The sequence below is a fragment of the Megalops cyprinoides genome, chromosome 14 (genome assembly GCF_013368585.1).
Source record: "Megalops cyprinoides isolate fMegCyp1 chromosome 14, fMegCyp1.pri, whole genome shotgun sequence".
In the NCBI taxonomy this organism is placed as follows: Eukaryota; Metazoa; Chordata; class Actinopteri; order Elopiformes; family Megalopidae; genus Megalops; species Megalops cyprinoides.
The window spans coordinates 10,466,075-10,492,937 of record NC_050596.1 but is presented as its reverse complement, the minus strand read 5'-3'; the positions used below and the strand labels follow the sequence as shown (position 1 = coordinate 10,492,937).

The window sequence follows — 26,863 nt, the reverse complement described above, 5'->3', positions numbered from 1 at the left end:
CGTGCTGTGAAGGAGTCTGGGGGTCTCTAGCTTAGGGGCAGGGTCTGTGTCCTTCACTGTACAGGTTGTGTGCAGTATATCAGTACAGAGTCGGCTAAGGGCCCGTTGTGCATCGTGTTTGTGTGTGCCGGCAGGCCTTGCTGCAGACCCACGACGTCGTGGCACACGAGGTGTACAGCGACGAGGCCCTGAGGGTCACCCCCCCGCCCACCTCGCCCTACCTGAACGGAGACTCGCCCGAGAGCGCCAACGGCGACATGGACCTGGAGAACGTCACCCGGGTGCGGCTGGTGCAGTTCCAGAAGAACACGGACGAGCCCATGGTACTGCTGGCCTTCCGAGATGCGCACTCCCGTGAACACGCACACATACGCGCACAAAGTCACACGCTCATACACATACATGCATGCACACATACACACTCTCTCGCACACACACACACACACACACAGACACAGAGACGCTCACAGGCATTCTGCAGGATGGCAGACCCTGTGCAGGCTCCTTCTGTAATGCTGTTCTTGGTAGGAGCACACTGCTATCCGGCCCCTTGCCCCTGGCGACTGGCCCGCTACTGTGTGCGTAAATGCTTTAACCCTGCTTCTTTGCTCTCGTCCAGGGCATCACTCTGAAGATGAACGACCTAAACCACTGCATCGTGGCCAGAATAATGCACGGGGGCATGATCCACAGACAAGGTACCCCGCAGCCCCCAGACCCAGCCTCTGCTCCACTGCAAACCCTCCTAGCCTGGGCCCGAAGCCTGGAGAACAGTGACACAGCGACCGACACCCCCACGTCACTCTGGTTACACACATTCCACAGCTAACACGCTCAGCACCCAGCTGTCGAACACACCAGAGCCATGTCTCACACTCGTGTGGAATATTCCTTTGCTGATTTATTGTTTAACGTTTCCTTAACGTATCTTGTTATTTTGTCACGTTACTGTATTCTGTCTTGTTCTGTATAGCGGGAGAGAGGTGCCTAAATGTATTACTGTTAGTTTCATATATATTGATTTAACAAGGGTTAGAGGTCACAGATGCTACATTTTCCTGATGTCTGTCCATTTTCAGCTCAGTGCAAAATGCGTTTATGTGTAATAAAAACGATAGTGTGGACTGTGAGAAGCTCACCCAGGGCTCCTGCGTGATCTCCTCGCTGTTTAGGATCAGTGCGCAGGTTCCTTCTCTGACGAATTTCGAAACGTTCGCCCCAGCCCGGGCTGGCTGTTTCACAGTCTTAGAGGAGTGGGGTAGAGGCTCTTCTGGCATGCTAGAGTGCTCATAGCCATGGGGGAACACAGTGTTCTGGGATTGAATGTCCTTTAGACTGCCTTTAGCAAGTCCGTGACCACACACACACACACACACACACACACAGACCATAGGCATTATTAGAGCTCTAGGGAGCTGTACGTGTGGCCTGACTACCTTTTTCTCATATTAGAGGTTTTAACCACCTCCTCAGCACTGACATATCTGACGTAACTGCGTATGTGAAGCTGAAGGACGAGCCCTTCTCACACCCTGATAGCATTGCCTGTTTGCTTCCAAAGCACCAGGAAAAGGAGTATGAGTACAGAAGCCTGTTGTTGCCAGCCCCGTTCCGCTGTTCCTGGCTGCCATTAGCCAAGTCATCTGTGAGTCTTATCAGTGTTACTGACCGCAGGCGCTGGTGTACTTTCCTGAGTGTGGAGAAGCTGGCCAACACTTCTCATAAAAGGACACGACCAAAAGAGCAAACGCTCAAAAAAAACAAAAAATTTTTAAAACCCAAAAATGAAACCAAGCCTGAGCAAACAGCTGAAAAAATGAGCCCTTTGCTCTCCAGCAGCACACCTGTATTTAACAGACCTTTAATTAGCCAGGTGTGGCTGATTAACCAATGGACTGGTTCACACAAAGACAACGATCACTTGACGAGTAAACAATCAACCTGTATGGAATGGAATTGATGAGTGAGCTCAGTTACAGTTTACATAGTTGGAAATGGAAAGACAGCAATCTGTAGACATTCAGCAAGTGACAGTTTAATTAAAGCGTTTTTGCGGGCGGGGGGGAGGTGAAAGTTCTCACTCCTGTTCCTCTCCCCGCCCCTTCCCAGGAACGCTGCACGTCGGGGACGAGATCCGAGAAATCAACGGGATCAGCGTCGCCAACCAGACGGTGGAGCAGCTACAGAAGATGCTGGTGAGCAGGACACTCTGCGGTCTGACGGTTCACTCGCGTGCCCGTCCAAGCACGGCTAACCGCGCGCACTGCTAGCGATGAGTAGCCGTTAGCTACTCTCTTCGGAGCGCTGTCTCCCGCTGTCCATCCCAGCCTGCAAGGGCCGCTCTGAACGGAGACGGGCCGTCTGTCTCGTGTGTTTCCGCAGAGGGAGATGAGGGGCAGCATCACGTTCAAGATCGTGCCGAGCTACCGGACGCAGTCCTCGTCCTGTGAGGTAACGGGCCGGGCCGCCCCCGCTCCCATGCCCCCCCCCCACCCCCCTGCCCTCCCCGTCCCACTGTGATCACTCTGTTGGGCTCCTCTCCTTCTCTGTCGTCTTGTGTTTCGGGTCCGTTGCTGTGATTGGTGGGCGTGCCCCCCTCTTTTTTTTTTCCTCCCCCCCGCCCCCGTAGCCCTGTGACTAACTGCCTGCTGGTGGCTGTGTGATAACGCTTTTCCTCCCGGGAGGTTCCGTCCGGCTCAGACCGGGGTCAGACACTGCACACCAATTTCACAACCAAGATACCGGAACCGCCAGAGAACAGGCCCAGCCTGCTCCAGAACCTGGTCCTCAGAACCCTCAGAAGTCCCACCGAGAGACCAGCAGTCCCTCATTCGTCACCCACGACATCTCATTAGAGTCACTTCTCTGCAGTCCTAGTGAACTTTGTATTATTCCACTCAGCTTATACAGGCAGCTATGGGTTACACAGGTAGCCCTGTGCATCTTACCGCCTATATTATATGCTCTTTTTTCAGCATACCATTCTGTGGTATTTTACCCGTAGCCCTAGTGTACGGGCAAGGTTTTCAGGTGATAGCCCTCTGCCAATTTGTCACTAATGTGATTGTGTGGGAATATTTTGGCTCTTTCCTCATTGTGTGAAGTTTGTTGTTTGTTTCTCTGGCTTGGGGTGTTATTGGTAGTGCCCAGAATTGGTCACATCAATTCAGACGCAGTTTGCAGTTACAAAAAAAAAACAAAAAAAAAAAAAAACCCAATCATCGAGGCATGAACTGCTTTTTTATCAGCAGGGCTTAATCACCTTTAATGTTTGCAGATTTAAAAAAAAACACCAGTTAAGAAGGATATAAACCTTCCTAGTGGGAAGTCTGGCTTACAGGACTGGTTAGGCCCACATCACCAGCTGTTTTTTTTCCCTGTCGTTTTTAGTCATTCATGTACTTGTGGTTTACCCCCAAAGTAGCTCCTTTGTAGATGTGTAGCCTGACTGTACAGCGCACAGCTCCCTGTCTCCCTCCCCCACCTCCCCCCCCGTATTGAATTACACACTGTTGTCTCCTGGCTCCCCCAGCCGCCGCAGTGGCTCGCGCCCGGGGTTAGGAGCGGCTGCTTCTCTGTCTCATATCTCCTGTGTTTCAGTGCGAAGAGCGTGGTGGCTGTGTGTCGCTGAACTCTGTGTCCTATTGCAGAAAGAGTCCCCCTCCACCTCCAGACAGTCCCCCGCTAACGGCCACGCCAGCATTAACAGTTCTATCTTGGTAAGAACTCCCATGATTCCCCCGGAAGATTAGCGCAACCCCCCCCCACCACCTTTCCCATCTCTATTGATTACACTTACTTCATGTTTTAAGTGGTGAACGCTTATGGTTTTGTAAGTATCTTGCCTTTTAAATGTTTCTGCTGTGGGACAGTTGTTTAGCAGTTAAGTTAGACTTCATGTGTTTTGCCTTTACTTTGGGATTTAGTTGTGTTTTCAGTTGTTGCAGCCAAAGGGAAATAGCGTGTCCCATTATAGAACCATAGAACATAGAGTTTGAGCGGTGTTTTGTAGTGGTGGCCCTGGGAAATTGGTTAAGATCCACACATGGAGGAAGGATGGAGCCACATGAGAGATTCTGCTGTGCGTAGCTCTCATTGCCGAGCCACAGAGAAGCGGTCCGTTCCGACAGAAGCAGAGCTTTGAGCAGAGCCGTCGTTTCCGCTATCTCAGTTCTAAAATTGGTGTGCTCTCTGGTGCGGTGACCAATGCACTGCACAAACACTCCACATACAGTCACACAGCCCTCAGTTCTGGGGGTTCTGCCCAAATCAACACCCTCACACAAGCAACATATACATGTACTCAAGCAGCTGATGGACGTATAGTTCCAATACAGCTGCTTGGCATTTTCCCATTTTATGAGAGACTGGTGAGAATGTTATTTCTGAGTCTCCTCTAATGCACTTGGTCAGTCTCTCACTCACATCGGCTCCTATCTGAACACTCAGGGCTGATATTAACCTTTTGCTGAGACTCCTGTGGGCTTTAACCATGGAACAGTAAGCACACACACTCAGTTCTGCAAACACGCACGGGAGAAACACACTCGCGTCACAGTATCATCCAGCGGACCGGATCAAATCCCGCGCGGTCACCTCCGCACCGGAAGCTGAAGCCGAGCACCGCGCAGAGCCTGCATGCACAGGAAGCTTACGGTACTCAATCCCGACTAATCGAGCATGAGAGCTCTGGGGCTGCGTGGCCCCGCCCCCCTGGGGGTGGGCCCCGGAGGGTGGGGGCGGGGCAGGGTGGTGCTGAAGACGCTTGCTTGCTCTCTGCTTCCTCTCGCTTGCCGCTAAGGGACTGAGCTCCGCCAACAGTAATGTGCCATCTTAACACCGCCTGAAGCAGTCCGGGCCTTCCATCGCCAAAGGGCTGGGTTTACCGTGTGTAGATGTTTGCAGTGGCGACCGTTTGGAAATTTTTGTGATGGACTCTTGTTCTGACCTTCCCCTTTCTCTCTCCCCCCCCTCCCACTTAACTGTCAATCTTCCTTTCATTGGTGGGTTTTGCCTTGCAGGACCTGCCGTCTACTATCCAGCCGAAAGGACGACAGGTGAATAGAGCCCTCGATTCCCGCTGTCGGGCCACGCTGTAGCTCATAGTGGCACCCCTGAACCCCTACACCCCACCTCACCTCACTCCATCCCAACATATGTCAGAGTGTGTGCGTATGTGTGCTTATATACACCCGTGTGTGTCTGTGTGTGCCTGAGTGTGTGTCTGTGTATGTGTGTGTGTGTGTGTCTGAGTGTGTGTCTGAGTATGTGTGCATGTGTGCTGGCTTCCTGGCCTCCAGCATATCACCCCCCATTAACAAGGCGCAGTTTTCTAATTGCGACCGCGGCTAACGCTTCCGTTCCCTGTTTTCCGATCATTAACAATGTTGTTTACGCAGTCTGGGGACAGGCTGACACCAGGCTTCACAGCATGCTTGCTAAGAGGGTCTGTATTGTTCGCGAGAGCACTTCAGCTCTCGGCCCACCGCTGTGTTAACAAAAGGAGGTTATGACCTCTCTGCAGGAGCACATAATGCAATGTCATTGTTCCTGAGCCCAAACGCATTCACCTACTGCTGCCAGAAATCAAGCTAAGCACTCAAATAACAATTTCCACCCTTTAATGGTAATGGTAGAGTTGAGGATACTGAGTGGAGGTACAACATCAGCTACCATTGTCCCTCACAATCCCTTTTCCGATTTCCCATGATACTGGTAATCATTTGTTTCTCTGACTGGTTGGTGAATGGAATTCCGGGTTATAGTGACGGGTCAGTCAAAGAAAGGTGTCAGTCTACCCCCAGCTGATTCTCAGCCTTGCTAAAGAAAGGAACTCAGGCCCCCCAGTGGGTCCCTTCCAATCCGTCCCCTGTTCCTCCCTCTCTCCCCTGCTGCAGTCAGGGGACCGGGTGGCGTGTGGCCCCCATCAGCCCGGGTCCCCTCTTTGCACCCGAGCACATGTCTGGATCAGGCTCCAACAAACCGGAGAGGTTACTCAGTTTGAGAGGTCCCGGCAATGCACTTCTCTCAGACCGACCCTTCATAAAGCCGATCACAGATCAGCTTACAGAGCCTAAGTTAAAAATCCCACAATGCAACAGGGCACAGGTGTGAGCAGCAGTTGAAGGCAGCTCTCCTCTTGTATACAGCACACAGCTCCACTCACTGCCTGTGTAGACCTATCCCGAGCGCAGCAGCTTCACCGCAGTTTTGCAGGCTTTTAAACTTAAGCCAGTTCAGTTCAGTGCAGTTTCATAATACTTTAAATCTCACGTTCCAGCTTTCAATGTGTAGTCTGTTCTTTTCCATAAGATGGATTTAAATTTAGGCTTTTAGGAACAATCCCCGTATAGTTTCTGATGCAATCCGCGTTCTTTCATCAGTTTACCTAACCTTTTGTTGTACTTGGAGTAGAATACAGTACAGCAGATTGTATACATTGTAAACCCGTGCTTTCTATGAGGAAGTAGGCCGAGAGGAAAATATTGTCTCTAGCCACAACCCCCGATACCAGTTTCTTTATGTGCTGTCATTTTAAAGAGCAGCCAGCAGAGGGCGCCTTGGCACAGTGTAGCTCGGTGTCTCATTCGTGCATGAGCATGCCAGCCCTCCCCGCGGATGCACAGACATGGCAGGGTTTAACTGAAGAGCAGACGGTTAAAGGACAAAGCATTTCACCCCAAACGAAACACAGCTTACGCTAATACTTCGACACCTGTACCAAGCTTGTGTTTTCTTTGTCATAACATCCCCATACATCGCTGTAGAGTTAGCTCCTACCCGTCTCCATAACGCTTTCCAAAAACAGTCACCAAAAATGTGTCTCGTGCAAAGACAGCATACTTTTTACTGCATGATGTGTGTGATACTTTCAAATCCTAGATCTCCAGGCCTACAATCAAGGATAAAATGTCACACAAGGTAAGGTTCACAAAACGATCCCCTTAGCCATAGGTTATTCACTCTAGTTGTGTTAGACAGCATTTCTGGTAAACCGTGTCCCTCTCCCATATTATTTTTGGTGTTGTGGTGAAAATACATAAAGATATAACCCCCCTGTGCTGTGGGTTAGCATACTTGCTCATCTAGAGGTGATGTCCCATTCTGCTGCCTGAGCTCTCTAGAGACAGTTCTAGTGGAGTGTATAGGCCACATGCCACCCTGTCCCCTGTGGAAGCAGGCCCCTAACATGGCAACAGAGTTCCTGTGGCGCTCTGTTGTACCATGGTTACTAATGCAGCAGTTTGATTGGCTAGATGCTCTGTGCCTCGCCGTCCTCACGTTAACCCCCGTTTCCCCAGCTCACCTGACATGATGTGGTTCTCATAATACAGCATCATTTCAGCGTTAATCACCCAGCCACTGCCACCAACATCCTCTCTGTCCCTCTTTTTCTCAAATTCAGGTTCAGATTCAAGTTCTCTGTTTCTGTCTCTCTCTCTGTCAAATTCAAATTCTCTCTCTCTCTCTCTCTCTCTCTCTCTCTCAAATTCTGTCTCTCTGTCAGATTCAAATTCACTTTGTCTCTGTCTCTCTGTCTCTGTCTCTATCTCATCATCTATCTGCCTGTCTCTACCTCTCTCTCTCTCTCTCTCTCTCTCTCTCTCTCTCTCCCTCTGCCTCTTTCTCTCTTTCTGTCTCTTTCCCCTTCTGTCTGTGTCTGTCTCCTCATATATCTTCCCCTCTATATGTCTCTCTGTCCCTCTCTCTCTCTCTCTCTCTCTCTCTCTCTCTCTCTCTCTCTCTCTCTGTCTGAGTTGTTACTCAGCCTTATCAGCACCCCGGCTCGCCCCAGGGAGAGCCCTGACCGGTGTCTCCTCTCTCTCTCTCTCCCTTCACAGATCTTCGTCAGAGCGCAGTTTGAGTACGACCCCGCCAAGGACGACCTCATCCCCTGCAAAGAGGCGGGCATCCGCTTCCGGGTGGGCGACATCATCCAGATCATCAGCAAGGACGACCACAACTGGTGGCAGGGCAAGCTGGAGAACACCAAGAACGGCACCGCGGGACTCATCCCCTCCCCGGAGCTGCAGGAGTGGTGAGTACTGCAGCACCAGCACTGCCTGAGCTCCACCAGACTGTATCACATACTGAGGTACACATTGTGCATCAGTGTGAAGACTGGGTCAGCTGTGTTACAGGTAAAGTGTGTGTGGATCAGTGTGAAGACTGGGGCAGCTGTGTTACAGGTAAAGTGTGTGTGGATCAGTGTGAAGACTGGGGCAGCTGTGTTACAGGTAAAGTGTGTGTGGATCAGTGTGAAGACTGGGTCAGCTGTGTTACAGGTAAAGTGTGTGTGGATCAGTGTGAAGACTGGGGCAGCTGTGTTACAGGTAAAGTGTGTGTGGATCAGTGTGAAGACTGGGTCAGCTGTGTTACAGGTAAAGTGTGTGTGGATTAGTGTGAAGACTGGGGCAGCTGTGTTACAGGTAAAGTGTGTGTGGATCAGTGTGAAAATGGAGGCAGTTGTATTACAGGTAAAGTGTGTGTGCATCAGTGTGAAGACTGGGGCAGCTGTGTTACAGGTAAAGTGTGTGTGGATCAGTGTGAAGACTGGGGCAGCTGTGTTACAGGTAAAGTGTGTGTGGATCAGTGTGAAGACTGGGGCAGCTGTGTTACAGGTAAAGTGTGTGTGGATCAGTGTGAAGACTGGGGCAGCTGTGTTACAGGTAAAGTGTGTGTGGATCAGTGTGAAGACTGGGTCAGCTGTGTTACAGGTAAAGTGTGTGTGGATTAGTGTGAAGACTGGGGCAGCTGTGTTACAGGTAAAGTGTGTGTGGATCAGTGTGAAAATGGAGGCAGTTGTATTACAGGTAAAGTGTGTGTGCATCAGTGTGAAGACTGGGGCAGCTGTGTTACAGGTAAACTGTGTGTGCATCAGTGTGAAGACTGGGGCAGCTGTGTTACAGGTAAAGTGTGTGTGGATCAGTGTGAAGACTGGGGCAGCTGTGTTACAGGTAAAGTGTGTGTGTGCGGATCAGTGTGAAGATGGAGGCAGTTGTATTACAGGTAAAGTGTGTGTGGATCAGTGTGAAGACTGGGGCAGCTATATTCAGGTATAGTACAGTCATTCAGAGAAGTGGCCTCTGAAGGAGAAGCTCTGTTTTCTATAGCCTAATTCATTCCCTTCTGGACTTATAGGCGCGTTGCCTGTATAGCCATGGAGAAAACTAAGCAGGAGCAGCAGGCCAGCTGTACCTGGTTTGGCAAGAAGAAGAAACAGTATAAAGACAAATACCTAGCAAAGCACAATGCAGGTAAGCAGACAAGCAGTCGGCCAGGCCTTTAGCGCTGCATTCTGCAGGCTGGAATTGGCCCCTGGCCTCTCCTCTCTATACTCCCCAACTTTCTTCTCCCTACCCTCTCCCTCTCCTTTTCCTGCTCTCCCCTCTCCTCTCCTGCTCTCCCTTCCTCCCCTCTCCTCCTCTCCTGTCCCCTCCTCACCTCTTCTCTCATCTCCTCCTCTTCCTCTCCTCCCCTCCTCTCTCTTCTTCTCTTCCCTCTCTCACACTCTACAAGCAGGCGGAGGTCCTGTTCCAGCTGTATCTGAGAGATCACTGGGATGGATGATGTCAAGATGTGAATATATATATATATATATAACGAGTGAGAGACGGAGAGAGAGAATCAGTCCCTGTTCCCTCCCTCATCCTGTCTGATGTACAGTCTGAAATCTCCTCCCTTCAGCTCCTGTGGATCGTCTCATCATGCAGAGAGAATCTAAGTGAGTTTGTGTGAGAGCAGGGAGGCCCGGTCGTGGTGTGGGCACAGCCCCACTGACCTCTGACCGCTGAATAAGCCTGTCGCATGACCCCTCTCACAGGGAGCCTGAAGAGTTTAATGAAGAAATCAGCCAGAAATGGAAAATATGAAGATGTGCGCGTCTGTGAGAGTTCTAACACTAGCCCGTTTCCCTAAAAGACTGTCAGGCAGGGACAGGAAGCATCCCGCAGTGCTGCGGGCCGGTTTGGCTGGTTGAGGTTGTGTTTATAAGCCTCACAGAGTGTTCCAAGTGGATTCCCCACCCTTCCTCCTCAGGCAGGGAGGAGCATTGGAGCTCTCCTTTAACTCCTGGAGAGCAGGTTTTTCAGCACAGCTCTCCCTCACACAGCACTGCACTGCATATCAGCTTCACAGGAGACAGATCACATGGCAACGTGTGATCCTGTGTCGTATCAAAATACTAATGTCAAATTGCAGACATCAGAATTCGCAAGGGCTGTTTCTTTGCTGTGTCAGTTTAGCCAGGCTGGTATTACATGTAGCCAGTATTCCTCAGTGCAGTTCACTGAGCACTGTGCATAATATCATTTAGCCATTAGAAATGGCCGACATTACCCCATAATACTTTCTAACCTGTCGAACCATAAGGTGTGTCTGTTTCGGAACATTTCCTGTCTTTTCACCATGACAGTGGACTGCAGGAAGATACCAGCCAAAAAGGTGAATATTAATAATAGTAGTAATAATATCCAAGTTCATGTCCTTGTACTGTATTGAGGGAGGAGAAGAGATTGGATAAATTGGTGGCCTTGTTCCTCAAACGCTCAAGGAATGCTTTCGAACATTTTGCAGTCTGTAACTGCTCTTTCGGCACAGATTCAGCGACAGCTTGCCCCGTGCCTGTCCCAGGCGGTCCGTCCCACCCACGCCAACTGCTCCGCGGGGGCACAGGGCAGCCGTCGGAGACAGGGGCGAAGGCTCCCGGATCTCCCCTGCGGCGTCCGAGCCCCGGGACCTGCTGTTTACAAGCAGGAAGCGGGGGGGGGCGGCGCAACGGGCTCTGTCCTCCCGCCATGGAGCGCAGATCAGCGCTAATCCTCCCTGAGCCCCCCCACACTCCCACACCCCCCACACGTCCCAGTTTCCTGTATCTGATTAGAGGCGGGCCGCGAGGGAGGGAGGAGGCCGAGTTACACTCGTTTTGCCGTCGGGAGCGCTTGTTTGTTGTGTTTAATTGCGCTAAGATGTTAGCGCACGTGCAGTACGTCTGCATATTCCACAGATACGCTGAGACCGGGGCTCGTCGGAGCTCTGTGGAGGCGTGAACTTGAGGGAAAATGTCTGTTAATCTGGATGCTTTTCCAGGCGATGGGGGCATCTCCCAGACCACGAAACCCGAATCTGTGTGTGACAGGGATGTGTACAGGTCTTTGCTCTACCTCTGAGCCTGAGGGCAGTGGATGCTGACCCAGGTACAGAGATGGCGTGGCCCCTCTCAGTTACCTCTGTGAAGGCCCCATGCCTTGATCCTGCACTGAGAACAGCAGGTGGTAACTCCTCCTCCAACCAGCACAGATCAGTGTCATAGATCATATGCACATGCCACTGGTCATTCCTCTCGGTTAGAACTGTGTTCATAATCACATAAATGACTGTCTTCCTTTATGAAGCTGGATTTGTAGGTGTTCATATACCATTTTCTCAAAAGGACATCTGTTGCCTGTTTTCTAACCAGAGCTCCTTATGATACAGCTGTTCAATGGTAACATTTGCAAAACATGTTTCGGACCTACAAAACAAAAAGGCCTTAATAACCAAAAAGATTGGGTATTAAAACAATGCATGCTTCCACACACAACGCATGATAACACGAAATGTTTGTTTTCTGAATATTAGTGAAGTAGATTGGTTTGGTACCACTCGCACCATTACTTTTTATTGTTTTGCAATGGATCTGTACTTTTTTTGATTTGCCCATTCACCATTAAATTAGATTCCCATTGAGTGAGTGTTGTGAAATTGGGCTATTTTTCCTTGTTTGCTCTACCCACAACGCACTTCCTATTTCTCAGCAGCCAAGCAGTATATTGGTTTGAGCAAAATGCATTGCGAAAAAGTTTTTTTTCTTTTTTTTTTTTGCTTTTGAAATGATTTATGCGTTTGGAAAAATAGATTTATGGTCAGCTCCCAGTAGCGCTGTTTTAGCATGCCATTCCTCTGTGAAGCTGTGAAATGTGTTTCAGCGAGCAACTGCATGTCTAACAAGCCAGGGCTCACGGTCCTGCCGCATGACCGCAGAGGGCCCGCACCGCGCCTCACCCCTCTCCCCCTCCTTGACCCACCGAGCATGCTCCACAGCGAGGACCGGCCCTCCGTGGCGGCGACGTTCACGGTCGCCGGTCTGCGGTCGCTGGTCCTTTGATCTCCTTGTGATTAACCGTGTACCTGCGCCTCAGTTGTGCTTTGTGTTGCGATTGCGTTTTTTTGTTTGACCGATTGAACTGAACCGTGTCTCAATGACCCTCCTCCCCCCTGTCCATTTTTCATGCTGTCCCCCTCCCAATGGCCTCTCTGCATGTAAGTAACGACGAGTGACGATGCCTTCGTTTCCCCTGTCAGTCCTCACCTATAAACCGGTGCGGTGCACACTGTCCGCTGCCGGCTTCGGTCTTGTCTCTGCCAGAGGTTCCTCGGAACAGAGACAAAACAGAAACCCAAAGCAGAAAGCAGTGGATCTTTGTCACTGTGCTTCCGGTTCTCCCCATACCCTGTGTGTGTGTGTGTTTTTTTTTTTTTTTTTTTGCGATGTATCAAGAGTTGGTTTCTTATCCCCGCCTAACCGTAGACTTGGCGCGCTGAAACAGGTAAATGGGCGCAAGGCGGGGGCGCCGCCACAACCCCGTGACCCCCTGTGGCATCTAGCGTCGGCCACAGTGTTACGCATTCGCTCACATTCGTGAAAGGCGATCTGCAGGGACACCGCCGCGCACCAGGGGGCCGAGAGCGTCAGAAACGCAGAGGGAGAGCAGCGGCCATTCAGCGTGCCTCTTATCCAGGCCCGAGGGAGTGAGGGTGTGGAGAGAGCAGGGGACTGTGGGTGTTAGACCCGTTCGGCTGCACACGGCACCGTAGCAAAGAGAGGGGTGAAAAGACCATGACTTGCATTCACATCATATCAACATCTGAAGACCCCGCCATCACATCAGTAGGAATATAACGTCAGCGACTGTGCGGTCTGTATGCAGTGCCGCACTGATGTAAATGTATCTATTCATTGCTATCTCAGGTTGTCCAGGAAACCGTTTCTCTTCAGATTCTCCTTTTTTTCCCCACACATTTTTTTTCCCACAATAACTCTCCTCTCATTTTAACCATATTTAAATGAATTTGGGTTGTTTTATTAGCATAGCAGGACATTTTCACAGGTTCACCTTCAGACTGAGGGTAGTGACTACAATACCTGTTCAATATCAGCTCTTGAAAGCAGATGCCTGCAATCCTCAGATGCTGCTGGCTGTTTAGTGAACTCTGCTCTCCATTTGAGAGAGGTTCTATCTAGTGGATATCGATACATGTATACTGGCGAGAACAATTTCAGTGTTAAAATGGCTCACCCTATCCGCTCCATATTGTAGCATTAAAAACCAGCCTACTGGAAAAATGCCCTCACGAAGCAGAGACCGTCCCCCTACCCCCGCCACCTCTGTTCAGATAGTGTTTCCCCTCACTCACTGCCATACCTCACAGACACCAGACATCCGAGTCACATGTGGAGAGACATGGGAGCAAACAGGGTCTTACACAAACCAATTCCGTAAAAGCCTATTGGATTATGGCCTCATGAATTTGAAAAATTTGATCTTGTTTACATCCAGTCCAGACATTTCATACCAAGCTCCTGTTCTTTCTCTCTGACACCTGGAAATCTGGATGTCTCCCCCAGTTAGTTTTTTTTTTTTTTTGACATTGTTTTCTTTCAGTAAATCATTGTATAACTCCGACCGCTCCTGTGTATTCTGTGGGTTTGCATTGCATTCTGGTCCTGGGTTAGCTTCTTCCCACCTCTCAGTGGTGACCTCACAGACGTCCCCTGTGTTTCAGTGTTCGATCAACTAGACCTCGTCACGTACGAAGAAGTAGTGAAACTGCCGGCGTTCAAGAGGAAAACGCTGGTCTTATTAGGTAGGTAAGGGCTGCCGTGGGCCGGACGTGGCGCGCTTCAGTATCTAACTGATCCTGGGTCAGTGCGTCTGACCGGCTGCCTGTCCTCCCGCAGGTGCTCACGGTGTTGGCAGACGACACATCAAAAACACGCTCATCACGAAGCACCCCGACAGATTCGCCTACCCCATTCCACGTAAGGCCCCGCCCCTCCGAATTTTGCTCTTTAAAAGGCTCCTTCCTGCCATTACAACTGGAAACCCAGTCAGTCGGCCACTGTTTCATGGTAACCGTCAGTGGCTTTGTTGATGTTGCCTTGTTGCCTTGAAGGAGAAATCTGCCCAAGCCAAAAAGTAGGGTTACCGTGCAGTGGTACTGTATCCAGCACTCACATGCATAATTGATCATTCTGACAGCCCTTCTCTGCTTCATGATGTAATAAGTCTTACCACCAGCTCTTTGATCACTTGCACACCATGAATCATGTCAGAATCAGTGCATGGCTTGTGCATGTTAGCATTTTTTTAAATTGAGTAAAGTTCCAGAGTATTACAGTATTTTCTTTACAGATACCCCTACCCAGAGTGATTTGCAGAGCTTACAATGGTTATATTTCCTCAATTTATACTGGGGGATATTAGCCGAGGAAGCACCAGTTTAAGCACCTTTCCCAAGGGTATAACAGCAGTGCCCCATCTATGAATTGAACCAGCGACCCTCAGGGTCTGGAGCCCTGCTCATTTAAGCACTGCTCCACGCTGCTTTTCTCACGTGCTGACTCACCGCGCCTTCACTCCGCCCTCACGCGCAGACACGACCAGACCTCCAAAGAAGGACGAGGAGAACGGCAAGAACTACTACTTCGTGTCACACGAGCAGATGATGCAGGACATCTCCAACAACGATTACCTGGAGTACGGCAGCCACGAGGACGCCATGTACGGCACCCGGCTGGAGACCATCCGCAAGATCCACGAGCAGGGCCTCATCTCCATCCTGGACGTGGAGCCGCAGGTACGCGCCCCCACCCCCCACCCGCACGGCATTGTGGGTCATCGTGGTCACTCCTATTTATGAAGCCTGTCTGTGGCAGCTACCCCGGCCTATTTGTTCAAGGTCAAACCCACGGTTGTGTTAGTCGTGGCTTTGCCTCAGGGCAGCATTTAAGACCCAGAGTGCAGTCACGTGAGGGGCGCAGCTGAACACTCCTGTCTTTCAATTCTCCTTATAGGCCTTGAAAGTTCTGCGTACAGCTGAGTTTGCGCCCTACGTCGTCTTCATCGCCGCGCCGACCATCACCCCCGGCATCAATGAGGTAAGAGCCCACGGTCAGACTGTGCACTGTGCTCCCAGGGCTGGGGCATGCTGGGAGTGATAGCAGGAATGCCAACACATGGGATTACTTTTTACTGGTCATTGCTTTTTACTGTTTAGGAAGATATCAGGGAACTGATCTGTACACTACAAGCTGAGCTGTATATGTGCTACTGTCCCATCACATACTGTTAAGTTCACTCACAGGACAGGGTGCAATTATTACGCCCTGTGAAATACAGTTTTACAACTGAAAAGATAAGACAAGGTGTAGTTTTGTGCCATTATACTGTAAGCTGTCTATGAAATCAGCACTCATCATTTCAATGACTTAAAGAATAATAACCAACAGATAATGCAGATGTTGTGGCTTGTATTTTCAGGAGCACAAACACTGGATTAATATCTATAAATATCTTCTATCTTTATCTTCCAAATATCTGGCAAGTACAGCAGAGCATTTGTACAATTTATGTGCATTGAATTGCTCTGATACATTTAGTACTCAAATGTTTAGCCTCATTCTTAAGAGGTTCTGACATTAAAGTTTTAGCTGCACAATTTGGAACAGGGGACACAGTATCGGTATTTTAAGAGCTAAAGAGCTCCATCTGCTTTGGTTCTGAAAACCGCTGCTCCGAGAATCGTTCGTGAACCCAGATATAATCTCCACCTCAGGTCGTTTACTAACAACCACCGTCCGTCAAAAGCGGTCCCGACACGCCCCGTTTTCAGCCCGTCCAATGCTGCGCGGCGGTGCTTCTGACCACGTCAGAAGTCTCCGCCCCTTCTCTGCCTGCTATGACAACCGCTCTCCTGCTCTCTGTGACCTGCTGTGTTTGCACGCCGTTGAGTCTTTAGCGTGTTTCGCACGAGGTCTCCGCATGTGTGTTTCATTTCTCTGCGTTCCCTCTCGCTGCGCACAGCTGCCCAGGTGGTGCAGAAAGCTGCCTGTAAGTATGAGGGCCGGCGTGAGGGCGGCCCCGCCTGTCACTCGGAACCCTGCAGCGTGTGCCTGTGTTGCTTAGTAGCGTCACACGTAGCTCGGGCCTCCATCCCTCCCCCATCCCCCCCGGCCCCGGTGTTCCCGCCCCCTTCCCTCCGGTCCTCCGGGCGATAGATGGTTAACTGTGTGACGTAGATTCAGTAGCTTCTGGTGTGGTGATGGTAGAGATGCAGTCCTCCACTTCTCCAGCCTTGTTGGGCCATTGCTGTGTGCGTTTGAGGGTAGCAGGTTGTGAGAATGGTGGCTTTGTCTTTGTGTTGCACAGCGGACTGGTTTCAGGTCGGTATGTCAGCACACCCGAAGTACAATACATGTAAATGTGTGTGGTATCGTTTCCCCTTGTCCCGGTTTAGAGTGTGCGTTTAGTGTCCTGAGTGTGTGTTTTCCAGGGTGGGGTGTTGGTGAGATGGTGTTGTCAGTAGCGTGTCTCCACGCCTCCATGCTTCAGTAAGAAAGGCAGCATCCCTGGCTCCAGAACTGCCGCTTCGCTGAGCTTCTTCCTCACTGCCATTCTCTCGTCCCCCCCCTACAGGACGAGTCCCTCCAGAGGCTGCAGAAGGAGTCGGAGATCCTGCAGAAGACGTACGCGCACTACTTCGACCAGACCATCATCAACAACGAGATCGACGAGACCATCAGATTCCTGGAGGAGGCCATCGACCTGGTGGGCACGATGGCCCAGTGGGTGCCGGTCTCCTGGGTGTACTAGGCCCCGCCCCTTTCATCGGCCAGCCCTGCCCCCCACCCCCCCCCTGTCTTTGCAATGCATCTCTGCAGAACTTCATCATTCCCAGGAAGAGCCTCAGACACTCTGAAACCTCAGTGCACATGACCTTCAGCCAATTGGTCTCGGCCCCCCCTGACAGACTACCTAGACGTAGTGTTGTATTAAAAAGAAAAAAAAAAAGCGTAAATATCGTCATGTCCTTATAGCTAGGAGACAACATTTTCTAGACTTTGGTTTTTAAAGGGACAGTATCTAAGAGCAGTCACCGGCACAGAGAGACGGCACACGGGGGGGGGGGCGTGACGGTGTCACCGGCGGCGCCGGCGCACGGGCCGCGTCGTCGCTCTGGCGGGGCGGTCCCCCCATCACGTTAGAGCGGTGCTGTTCCCCGCGCCACAGACGCGGCCCGCGGGCCCCGCCTCACCAGACAGACTAAAAAGCACATAGACACCGCGGCGTCCCCCTCTCCCATCCCTTACTGCCCCCCCCTAATCGTTTACACCTCCGTTCGAATAACCACGGCGTAATGCACTGCGGCCACGTTCGCGTTCTCTCACCGCTCCTGTTTATATTAGTATAGGCTTTCCGTTCGTCTGTCTGTTCCCGCTTCTTGGTTTGCACTGTCGGCTTAAGCCCTCCCCTGCACAGATACTGTCTCTCTAAATAAAAACGCATAAATGTTTTAGAGATTTGAATGAGGTCTTATGCATGTGGACATTCTCAAGCTTACATGCTGTCAGTGTTATCAGTGTCAAGACTACTGTTATCTACACAGCAGAGAACATTCCATTTGTTCGGAAAAACGAGAAGAAAAAAAAACAACGGAAAAAAAAAAACGATGAAACGCACCCAAGGGAAAAAAAAAAAAGAGAAGAGGAAATGACACCTATGCACATCCCTTGCATTCTGGGCAACTTTCTAAACGGCCGGTTTTTATCAGACATGTAGTGAGATGTGTTTGTAAATTGTCTCGATTTGGTTTGTCGTAAGAAAAAGGGGGGAAGAAGCTCTATTCCGGATCCGCCATTTCAGAAGTGTGTCGTCTGAGAGTATTAATGTTTTAATTAAGTTTAATCAACGGGGGAAAAAAATTTGCTGATTTTTATTCTGTGTGTAATTGTTTCAAAAAAAAAGGTGCACATGTTTCGCAAAGTGAAGCACTTTGCAAAATGAAGAACCAGTTTGTGCATCAGCAGCAACTTCAGAAAAAAAAAAAATGAAACGCTATGTACATGACAAACTGTTCACTTCAGACTGCCCTGTGTAAATCCCTCTCCTAATGACAAAGCAGTTCTTCAGTATGAACACTTTTTTAAATATATTTCCTTTTATGTGTTCAAAAAGTAAACCGTCTTTGAATCTTCTGTCTCTATGGTGTGCTGACTGAAACGTTGCATGTGGGTTTTGGGTTTGCCCCTGCTCGGCCCGCCAGAACGCGGGTGGTTTTGGCCCGGGAGCCGGTCCTCTCTGGGTGGTTATTACGGGCTTCATCTTGACTGCTGGTCACATCTGTAAAGCGCACAGAAGGCTGCTGGGAAACCCAAACTCTCTGTTGTGGCGCCTGCAGTTCTGTGGTCTTCTGTCCTGTAGCGGGAGCACCTCTCAGCAGCGATGCCCCCCCCCGCCACGCCACCCCACCCCACCCAAACCCGTCTGCACCCGGCCGGTATTGGCTCAGATAGGCCTGATACACCTGCCCTCGGGCCCTGCCCTCGGAGAGAGAGAGCGGGGGACTACGCCACATGCTTCACACAGCAGCGACCCTCCCTGGGCCTCATGGGTGGCCCAGAAACACATCCTCACCCCCCCCATTTCAGCGCACCCATCTCTGAGGGGGGATTAAAAAGCATTGTGGTTTTCGGCCCCCCTGTTGTGTGCTAATGGACACCCCCCCCCCCCCCCCCCCCCCCGTCTGTCACCATAGCGTGATGCTCCTCTCTCCCTGACCAGTATTAACTACAGCAAGGGGGGGACTGTTCTCCATTTCACATCCTTGTCTGTGCACTTTTTTGCCATTTCACCAAATACAGTCACAGTCTAATTATTTTCAGTGGATAGCTGTAGAAGAGCGTAGGGTAAAGGCTAATCAGTGTGTTGGCATAACTGAACAATTCTGCTGCTTTCAGGGTAGGCGTTGGGCCAGAGTACTATGCTATGATGAGAAACTGCAGATCACCTTTCATTAATAATGAGAAGCGTAGTGATGGGAAAGGCTGTAATTCAGATAGACAGATTTCCACTCGTGGCTCAGGTAGCATTGCCTCATCACTGGGCTGTTTCCCCCGCCATGTTCCAGGGCTGGAACTGGTGCGGTTTCCATCACATCATGCAAACAGCTGCCAGAGTTCCACCTCTATCACAAACGTTTAAATTCCTATGATGGAAAACTTAAAAGGTGATTTTTAGGAAATGTACACTTCCAAACGGAAATCATTGATTTAGCTTTATATATATTTAGCTTCAACTTTTAATTGCCATCAATGGCATAAACAGGGTTTCGGCTTTAGTCAGCCTGTCTCACAAATCACACAGAATACGATGTTTTACTTGTAGTAGTATCTGTGCATAATTCAGATGGATTTTCATAGCAGGATGAGGAGAGTTGATGGAAACAACCACAGGTCAACCACATGAATAATCAATACAGGTACTGTTTCAGGACAAGCAGTTCCCAGCAGTGCCACACAGGTAAGGAGGGGATCCTGCCCACGTTCCTGCAGAGAATCAGATTTCCATTCAATAATGTGCTTCTCCGCCAGGCCTTTGAATGTCCTCTCCTGACCAGGAGAAACCACCATTTGCACTCTCATGTTTCAGCAGGAAACAGCAGATGCTCTGTGTGGTTCCCCCCGGCCCCTCATGTGGGGTCTCGTGCTGTGTGATATTACCGTCCAAAGGAATGTGCCGGTAAATTCTGCACTGCATAGCCCAGAAACCTCCTCCTCCCCCCCCTTCCTGTTTCAGCACATCACCACAGCGGAGCTGCTCCAAGGGTAAGACATGAGATGCTCGGTGGCGTGTCTCCATATGAACCAAGCACCAGGGGAGGTGTAGTCTAGCAAGACTAAGTACAACAGCAGCAGCTCTATAACTGTTACTTCACAGCCTTTATTCATGTTTGTATAATTCCCTTCAGCCGTGAGCCAGAGATCTGTACCTGAACCCCTACAGCATGTCACAATTAGACCAGGCTGATTTAATTTATTTTTTTTCCATTAAATAAATACAGCATCTCCATAAATGCTCTATAGGCGTTTCCTTATAAGAAGCTGTGAAATTCCATGCAACGTATATGAAAATACATCCAGGAGATGATCAAAAATAGACAATCTGGAGGAACAGAGGTTGAAATGTTACAGTGTAACATTCAGGGAACGTTAGCAATGCTATGCAGACCTACTGGGGTTCAGACACACAAGGGTTCCACACCTTATGCAACTGAGCAGAGTTACAAAACGTTTCAAACATTTCTCCTTTTTTTAGTTTGGAAATAAGGAAACCTTATGTGACAAAAATGTAACAAACACTTTTGCACTAGCTTACCTATTGCAGGAGATTATTTTTAGTAGAACACAAATTATTCAGAGCATACACAATAAAATAAGCATAAACACAGTTGGCGTGTTTGAGGAGTAAACCATACAAATGAACCCCAAACATTGTGTGCTTGTTACACTGGCGAGAGTGGACACGTTCAAACCGCTAAGCAGCTACTGTGTTCTGCCACGTGTGTGCAGCTCCACCACAGAAAAATGCAATGATAAAATTATTCCATTTGGTTAAGTTAGAGAAGAGCTTACAGTGCAGAGTGGAGATAAGCCTCACATTAAGGAGATTAATGCATTTATTAAAAGCATGAAAAATCTAGATTCACTAAGGTGAATGAATACAACAAGAAATGCATGCATATAGTGCCATCTGTTATGGAGGGGAAGGCCGCGAGGGCTTGCCCTACAGTATTTTTAATACTTCTAGTATAAGAAAGGAGCGAGTTGGAGCAATATGCAGCACTAAATACTCCCTGCTGTGTGCCGTGTTACAAAAAAGTCATGAAGCATTACCACTCTTCGGCAAATAAAAAAGGTCCTCTGGCCTATGTAAAATGACAACATATTTCTCTCAGAAGAAATCCTTACCAACCAGTGGGTTTAAGTGTCAAAACCCTTGTCACTCAATGCAGCTACTTACCAAAATAAACAACTTACCTTACTTCTCCTTTAGGGACTTCCCACACCATTTTGATAATGCAACAGGACAGTGCAGTGTGTATTGTGCAGTGACATGCTATGTTTGCATGTAGCCATTTAAAGCTGTTTTGGTACAAAAGACAGAATTACTGAAAATTACTCTCTGCTCCCGTAGTTTATGACAGTTATTTTTTATCCCTTCCAAATCTTATTCATATGTGAATTTCTCTATACAAATCACTTTGAGTTACATCAGTTTGTGCACACGATTGTCCGCGTTGCAAATTTCTGCTTCTGTCAATTAAATGTATTTTATCGGTTTCCCCAGGTCAATCACAGCAAGTTACATTCTGTAGTCAAATAAAGCTCGGCAGGTATTCCTCCCACTGTAAGTCTTCATGTTTGTGCAGCTCATTCTTATGTGCTGCTCCTCACATTTAACCCAACGTGTTCAGTCCTGATCGGCCTCCTTTCTGCAGATTTGTATCCTTTTGAAAAAAACTCCCCAGCGCATTGTTCTCGGGGGCTGCTCTTTAACGAAGAAATCCCAGCGCAGGCTTTAAAATCAGATTTCCAGCCAAAAGGATTAGCCTCGGCAGCGCTACCCTTAAAAATTGTATTTATTTTTTTTCCCCCAGCAACTGAAAGGAAAAAAAAAAAAAAAAAAAATCTCAAAAAATATCCAACAGTCTCTCTGGAAGCACTGCTATATCCAATGAGTGGGAGCCCGTGACTGCAGGGGTGAGCAGCACGCCGAGCAGGAGGAGCTGCATGTTTCCACGGGGAGAGGAGGCCGTCGCGGTCAGGTTGAAGGCCTGGTCCAGCAGGGTGCCGTTGCGGAGGCTGTCGGTGCTGTTGACCACCTCCTCCCTCAGCTCCTGCTGCAGCAGCTTGGAGATGAGGCTACTGAAGCGGTTCTCCGTGGTGGAGCGCCAGGTGTCGGACGGCGTCGGCGCCAGCGTGGTCAGGTTGAGCTCGCCCGGGTCCACGCAGACGCCGTCCAGCTTGGCGTAGACCACCTCGCTGAGGTCCAGGCCGGCCACGGACGAAGGGGAGGCGCACGGGATGTCTCGCACCAGCTTGTAGTTCTCCATCCACTCCTTCAGCCACTCCATCGCGCAGTCGCACTCCCAGGGGTTGCGGAACAGGTAGAGGCAGCCCAGGAAGTAGATGGGCTGGAAGACGGAGAAAGGCAGGGTGGTCAGGTTGTTGCTGTTAAGGTGGAGGGTGATGAGGCTGGTGAGGTTCTCGAAGGCCCCCTCCTCGATGGCGAGGAGCCGGTTCCGGTCCAGGTAGAGCACCTCCAGCTCCACCAGGTCGCTGAACCAGGTCTTGGAGACGTTGGTGAGCAGGTTCCCGCCCAGGTTGAGCATCTTCAGCCGGTACAGGCCCTTGAAGGACAAGCCAGGGAGCTCCGACAGCAGGTTGTCATTCAGGTAGAAGTTCTCCAGGTTCTGGAGGTCCTGAAAGGCCTGGTCGTGGATGACGTTGATGCGGTTCTCCTGCAGGTTCAGGTACTTGAGGTTGGCAAGGCCCAGCAGGGAGTTGTAGGCCACCGCCTCGATCTTGTTGCGCTCCAGGTAGATGTGCGTCAGGTTCTCCATGCCGCGGAGGGCCCCGGGCACACGGCGGAAGTGGTTCTGGAAGCAGAGCAGCTCGCGCATGGCCGTCTGCTCCACAAAGATGCGGTCAGGCATGCTGAAGAGGTTGCAGCCGGACAGGTCCAGCCTCACCAGGCGCTTGAGGGCCGTGAAGGTGCGCGTGTGCAGGTACTTGATGTTCTCGTTGTTGGCCATCTTCAGCTCCAGCAGGTTGGGCAGCCCCTTGAAGGCTCCAGGCGTGATGAAGGAGATGTTGTTGTGGTCGAGCGAGAGCGAGCGCAGCGACGGCAGCGTGCCAAAGGCCCGCTCCGGCAGGAACTTCAGGCTGTTCTTGTCCAGGTTGATGGACAGGGCCTCGCAGGGGAACTCCTTGGGCAGGTCGGGCAGGTTGGCGCGGTCACACAGCACCGAGCAGCTCTTCTCCTGCGTGCAGATGCAGCTGGCGGGGCAGGCCCGGGCGCAGGCCCACGGGGCAAAAGCAGGGGGGATCGGGAGGAAAGACACTGCAGGAGGGAAAGACTGCGTCAGAGAGATGCGCAGGGGAGACACCAAGAACCATCACCTCTAAATTTAAATGCAAAACATTTCACTGGGGCGGCAGTATAGCATAGTGATAAGGAGCAGGGCTCTTAACGGAAAGGTTGCTGGTTGGATTCCCTGCTGGGGCACTGCTGTTGTACCCTTGAGCAAAGTACTTAACCCAGAGTTGCCTCAGTAAATATGCAGCTGTATAAATGGTGAACATGTAAAAACTGTAACCTAGGTAAGCTGTTCTGGATATGACTTTCTGCTAAATTGCAATAATGTAATGTGGTCATGCAGGATTCAATCATGGTGGTTTGCAAAATGGTTTGAATGGTGCGAACCATCAGAATGTTACTGTATAGCAACAGCCAATGAAGTATACTCCCAAAGCCCTGCTAGATGTATCAACATTTGTTTTTCTTTTAAAGTTTTCAATTACAATTATCATTTTCATCCCATTATATTAACTGGCCTAGAGAGTGGGCCGTTTCCTTAGCAGGCTGGATAGCAGAGAGAGATGTGGAATTCTTCCTGAGCATCCTGTCTTCAGGATCACCTCAGGTGTGTGTCAGGTTTCGGACATCACCATTGCAAGGTCTGAACATGCTGTCACTTTCAGTGAGTCCAGCTACAGCTGCATCATTCCACACACTGCAAGGCTTGCGTGCTCGAGGACACTCCCAAAGATCTGCTTGAAAACAGGTTGCAATTTATGCAGCTCATCACCCAGGGAAACTATGGCCTTAATAAGCATTTAGGGTTGGAAAAATGCTGTAAGCACGCACCGGCATCCAAAGTAAGAGAATTTGTGCAGATATAGACCATATTCCTCGTTAAGCTGAAGATAATCATCCCATTAATTTATTTGTTTTTGTTATAGTATCTAATGGGGAAGTCTTGCCCTTCCTCGCAGACAATGATAAGCAGAGATAGTAAGAGGCATCCAAGTTGCATTATTAATAAAAGCATTCTCTTATCCAAGTTGCACAACACCGCTGTTACAAAACCAAATGTCCTGATTAACTCGGGGGAAAAAAAACAACAATATTTTAATTGAGCTTCATGCGTCACTGAAGAATTAGGGATTGTCTGTCTGAAAAATGTGTGCCATTTGCCCAGAAACCGCAGTTCTAGACAGGGCTTGGCATAGATAAATTGAACTGTAGTTGTTCCTGATGTTATCATTGAGTAATTGAGTTTTAACTCTATACGAGCCAATTGAGCCATGGACTAATGCTCATAGTACTGAGTAGAGTACGTCAGTTATATCCTGCATCCTAACTGGATGAGGTTTGGTGGGAAGTTGAATAAGTATGCCTGGAAGCTGAATAATTTCTATAGTTGTTTTTTCCCCACTGCTCACAACATTGGAATGGAGGAACTAAAAACAGTCTAGAACCAGTCTTCTGAAGAGCACTTCATGTGAAAAAATCTGAGATACATTCCCTGAACAAATGCTTCTCTTTAATCACTACCAAAGGGGTGCTCAGAACACATGAAGATGTTTTAATTTTGTGCTGATAAAACAAGATTTGTAAGGTCTGGTCCACTTGTAAACATTGACTAAACAAATCTGTAGCTTTCATGGTAAATCTTTTCCAACCTTATAGAGTAGCTGTGCTGCTTATCTGTAACTCTAATTAGACAGTGATGAAATGGGTGGTCTGACTCTAACTGTATAAGCAATCACTTTGCAAATGAGTTCTGCCTTCCCTCCCAATCAGTTTTCAGAGATTAAAGGGTTGAGTGGTACAGAGCATGGACCACTGCAATAGGAATAATTTGATATAGAAGTCATGTTTAAATGGGATTGGAGGCCGCTTATTTTCTGGGCTCCACTCTATAGCTGGTGAACATATCCAGAGTACTGTGAAAATATGCTTAAATCCTATTCAGATTATTACGGTGATTAAAAAGGGGCAGATTAGAGATTACTTAAACAATAGGCAATGGGCATTCTTGCTTTTTTTTTTAATTAAGCAAGACACTGGAATTTGACTGTCATTTTAATTACATTTGAGCAAGCAACTGGTTCACCATTTCGCAAGCCACCATGATTCATCAAAGTAAACCCCCCCCAAACCTTGAGGCAGGTTGCCACTGACAACAATGTGGATCTGGTGCTATTTCTGACTCCATAAATAAAGTGTAGGAAACATTACCGACTGATATCTTGTCACCAACCGATATACTGTATACCTATACATATATTAAAATATACAGTAAACAAAACTATGGAAACCTCAAATGAGAAAGTACTTATATTTTGAAGTAACTAAATTTCAATTTAAAAAGGAGTCTACACATTTTATATTAATATCAGTGCTAATTACCATTATGATTCTTCTATAACAGGCATTTTAAAATCAACACTTTAATATACGGATTGCAGGTACATCAGTCACAGAAACAGTAACATTATTTAATGTGTCAAGGAGAACAGTTTCAAACAGTTGCAGCAGAAAAAAAGGAACGATGGTCACAAGTTGAAGATCACTGACAGGGATAGCTGAACACAACAGGAGAATCGCTAAAAACCACAAACAGCCTCAGAAGTCTTCACCTCTGTAAACCTGTCTCAACAAAGACTATACGTCTTGAGTGTCATAAAGACTGCATTTATGGTAGGGCCGCCATTCAGAAACCTCCTGTAACCAAGGCCAACCACACATCAATGCATAACCTGGTGTAATGAGCACAAAGCCTGGACTTCTGAGCGGTGGAAGAAAGTAATATGGTCTGATGAGTCATTGTTTATCCTCTCCAGACTATGGTTCTTTATTTGGAAGAGCCAGTGGAATACTCCAACCCACATTGCCTGTTCAACTCCTGAACATGGCGGTGGGGATCTGTTATGGTATGGGCATGCATCACATGGAAGTCATTGGGTCTGATGATTACTCTGCATGGTGGCCAAGGAATATGAAGCCTATGGTGCATTGTTTCCTCAAGATGTTCCCATATTCCGAGATGATAATACCATCATACACACTACTAAATGGACACAAAAGTGGTTTCATGTCCACCAGGATTAAATCAAACACCTTCCAAGAACATTTGAACCTTCATGGAAAGTTCTGGAATGTAGTGCTGACTAGATTTCTACCTCCTTAATTTCTCAAAGAACTGGACACTTTCTTTCTTGAAGAATTGTCCAATCTCTCACTAGAAACAGATCAAAATTTGCATAACAGCATTCCAAGGACTGAAGCTGCTCTGAAGGCAAAGGGTGACCCCACTCCTTAGTAGTTAATAAATATTCAAACATTGTTTCCATTATTTTGTCTACCCTTTGTATGAACAATAGAATTCAGAAATGCTTACCGTATATGAGAAGGAAAAACATCACAGTTTTTCACCTGTGGCATGTCAGGACTAAATGGAGATTAAATCTGAGATCTGAAACAGGAAATTTGAAATGACTCACATTACACTAAGTAAATTCAAATCTGATAAAATGAACATTTTTAAATTTGCTAAGCCATTAGGAAAACAGTGATAACTGGTGAAAACATGGCATTTTTGTCTATCGAATTGTACAAGATAAAATCTCTATCAACTAACACATTAACAGTGAAATAAATCATTTATCCTCACGCCTCTTGCAACCATTGTTTAC

General features: G+C 48.7%; 2 protein-coding genes across 15 annotated transcripts in view; one reads left to right on the top strand and one right to left on the bottom strand.

Annotated features, from left to right (window-relative positions):
- The window catches only part of LOC118789197 (peripheral plasma membrane protein CASK-like), a 136,170-nt gene extending 119,222 nt beyond the window's left edge, over window positions 1-16,948 (top strand). For 4 of the 14 annotated variants that reach the window (XM_036545532.1, XM_036545530.1, XM_036545535.1 and 1 more), the window contains 14 exons: window positions 135-323; window positions 620-698; window positions 2,110-2,195; window positions 2,383-2,451; window positions 3,651-3,719; window positions 5,022-5,057; window positions 6,883-6,921; window positions 7,842-8,038; window positions 9,142-9,257; window positions 13,825-13,905; window positions 14,000-14,080; window positions 14,696-14,898; window positions 15,116-15,199; window positions 16,737-16,948. In XM_036545532.1, coding sequence (XP_036401425.1) covers window positions 135-323; window positions 620-698; window positions 2,110-2,195; window positions 2,383-2,451; window positions 3,651-3,719; window positions 5,022-5,057; window positions 6,883-6,921; window positions 7,842-8,038; window positions 9,142-9,257; window positions 13,825-13,905; window positions 14,000-14,080; window positions 14,696-14,898; window positions 15,116-15,199; window positions 16,737-16,913 — 1,506 coding nt within the window. In that variant the 3' untranslated portion in view covers window positions 16,914-16,948. The remainder of the gene's footprint in view (window positions 1-134; window positions 324-619; window positions 699-2,109; window positions 2,196-2,382; window positions 2,452-3,650; window positions 3,720-5,021; window positions 5,058-6,882; window positions 6,922-7,841; window positions 8,039-9,141; window positions 9,258-13,824; window positions 13,906-13,999; window positions 14,081-14,695; window positions 14,899-15,115; window positions 15,200-16,736) is intronic. The other 10 variants (XM_036545533.1, XM_036545537.1, XM_036545539.1 and 7 more) reach the window with 6 other exon arrangements.
- Window positions 16,949-21,789: 4,841 nt separating this feature from the next.
- On the bottom strand, window positions 21,790-26,590 carry LOC118789224 (nyctalopin-like). The gene is made up of 2 exons (XM_036545571.1): window positions 26,569-26,590; window positions 21,790-23,222 (listed from the first exon to the last, which is right to left on the bottom strand). The coding sequence occupies exons 1-2, from the start codon at window positions 26,588-26,590 to the stop codon at window positions 21,790-21,792; spliced, it is 1,455 nt and encodes a 484-aa protein (XP_036401464.1).
- Window positions 26,591-26,863: the final 273 nt, after the last annotated feature.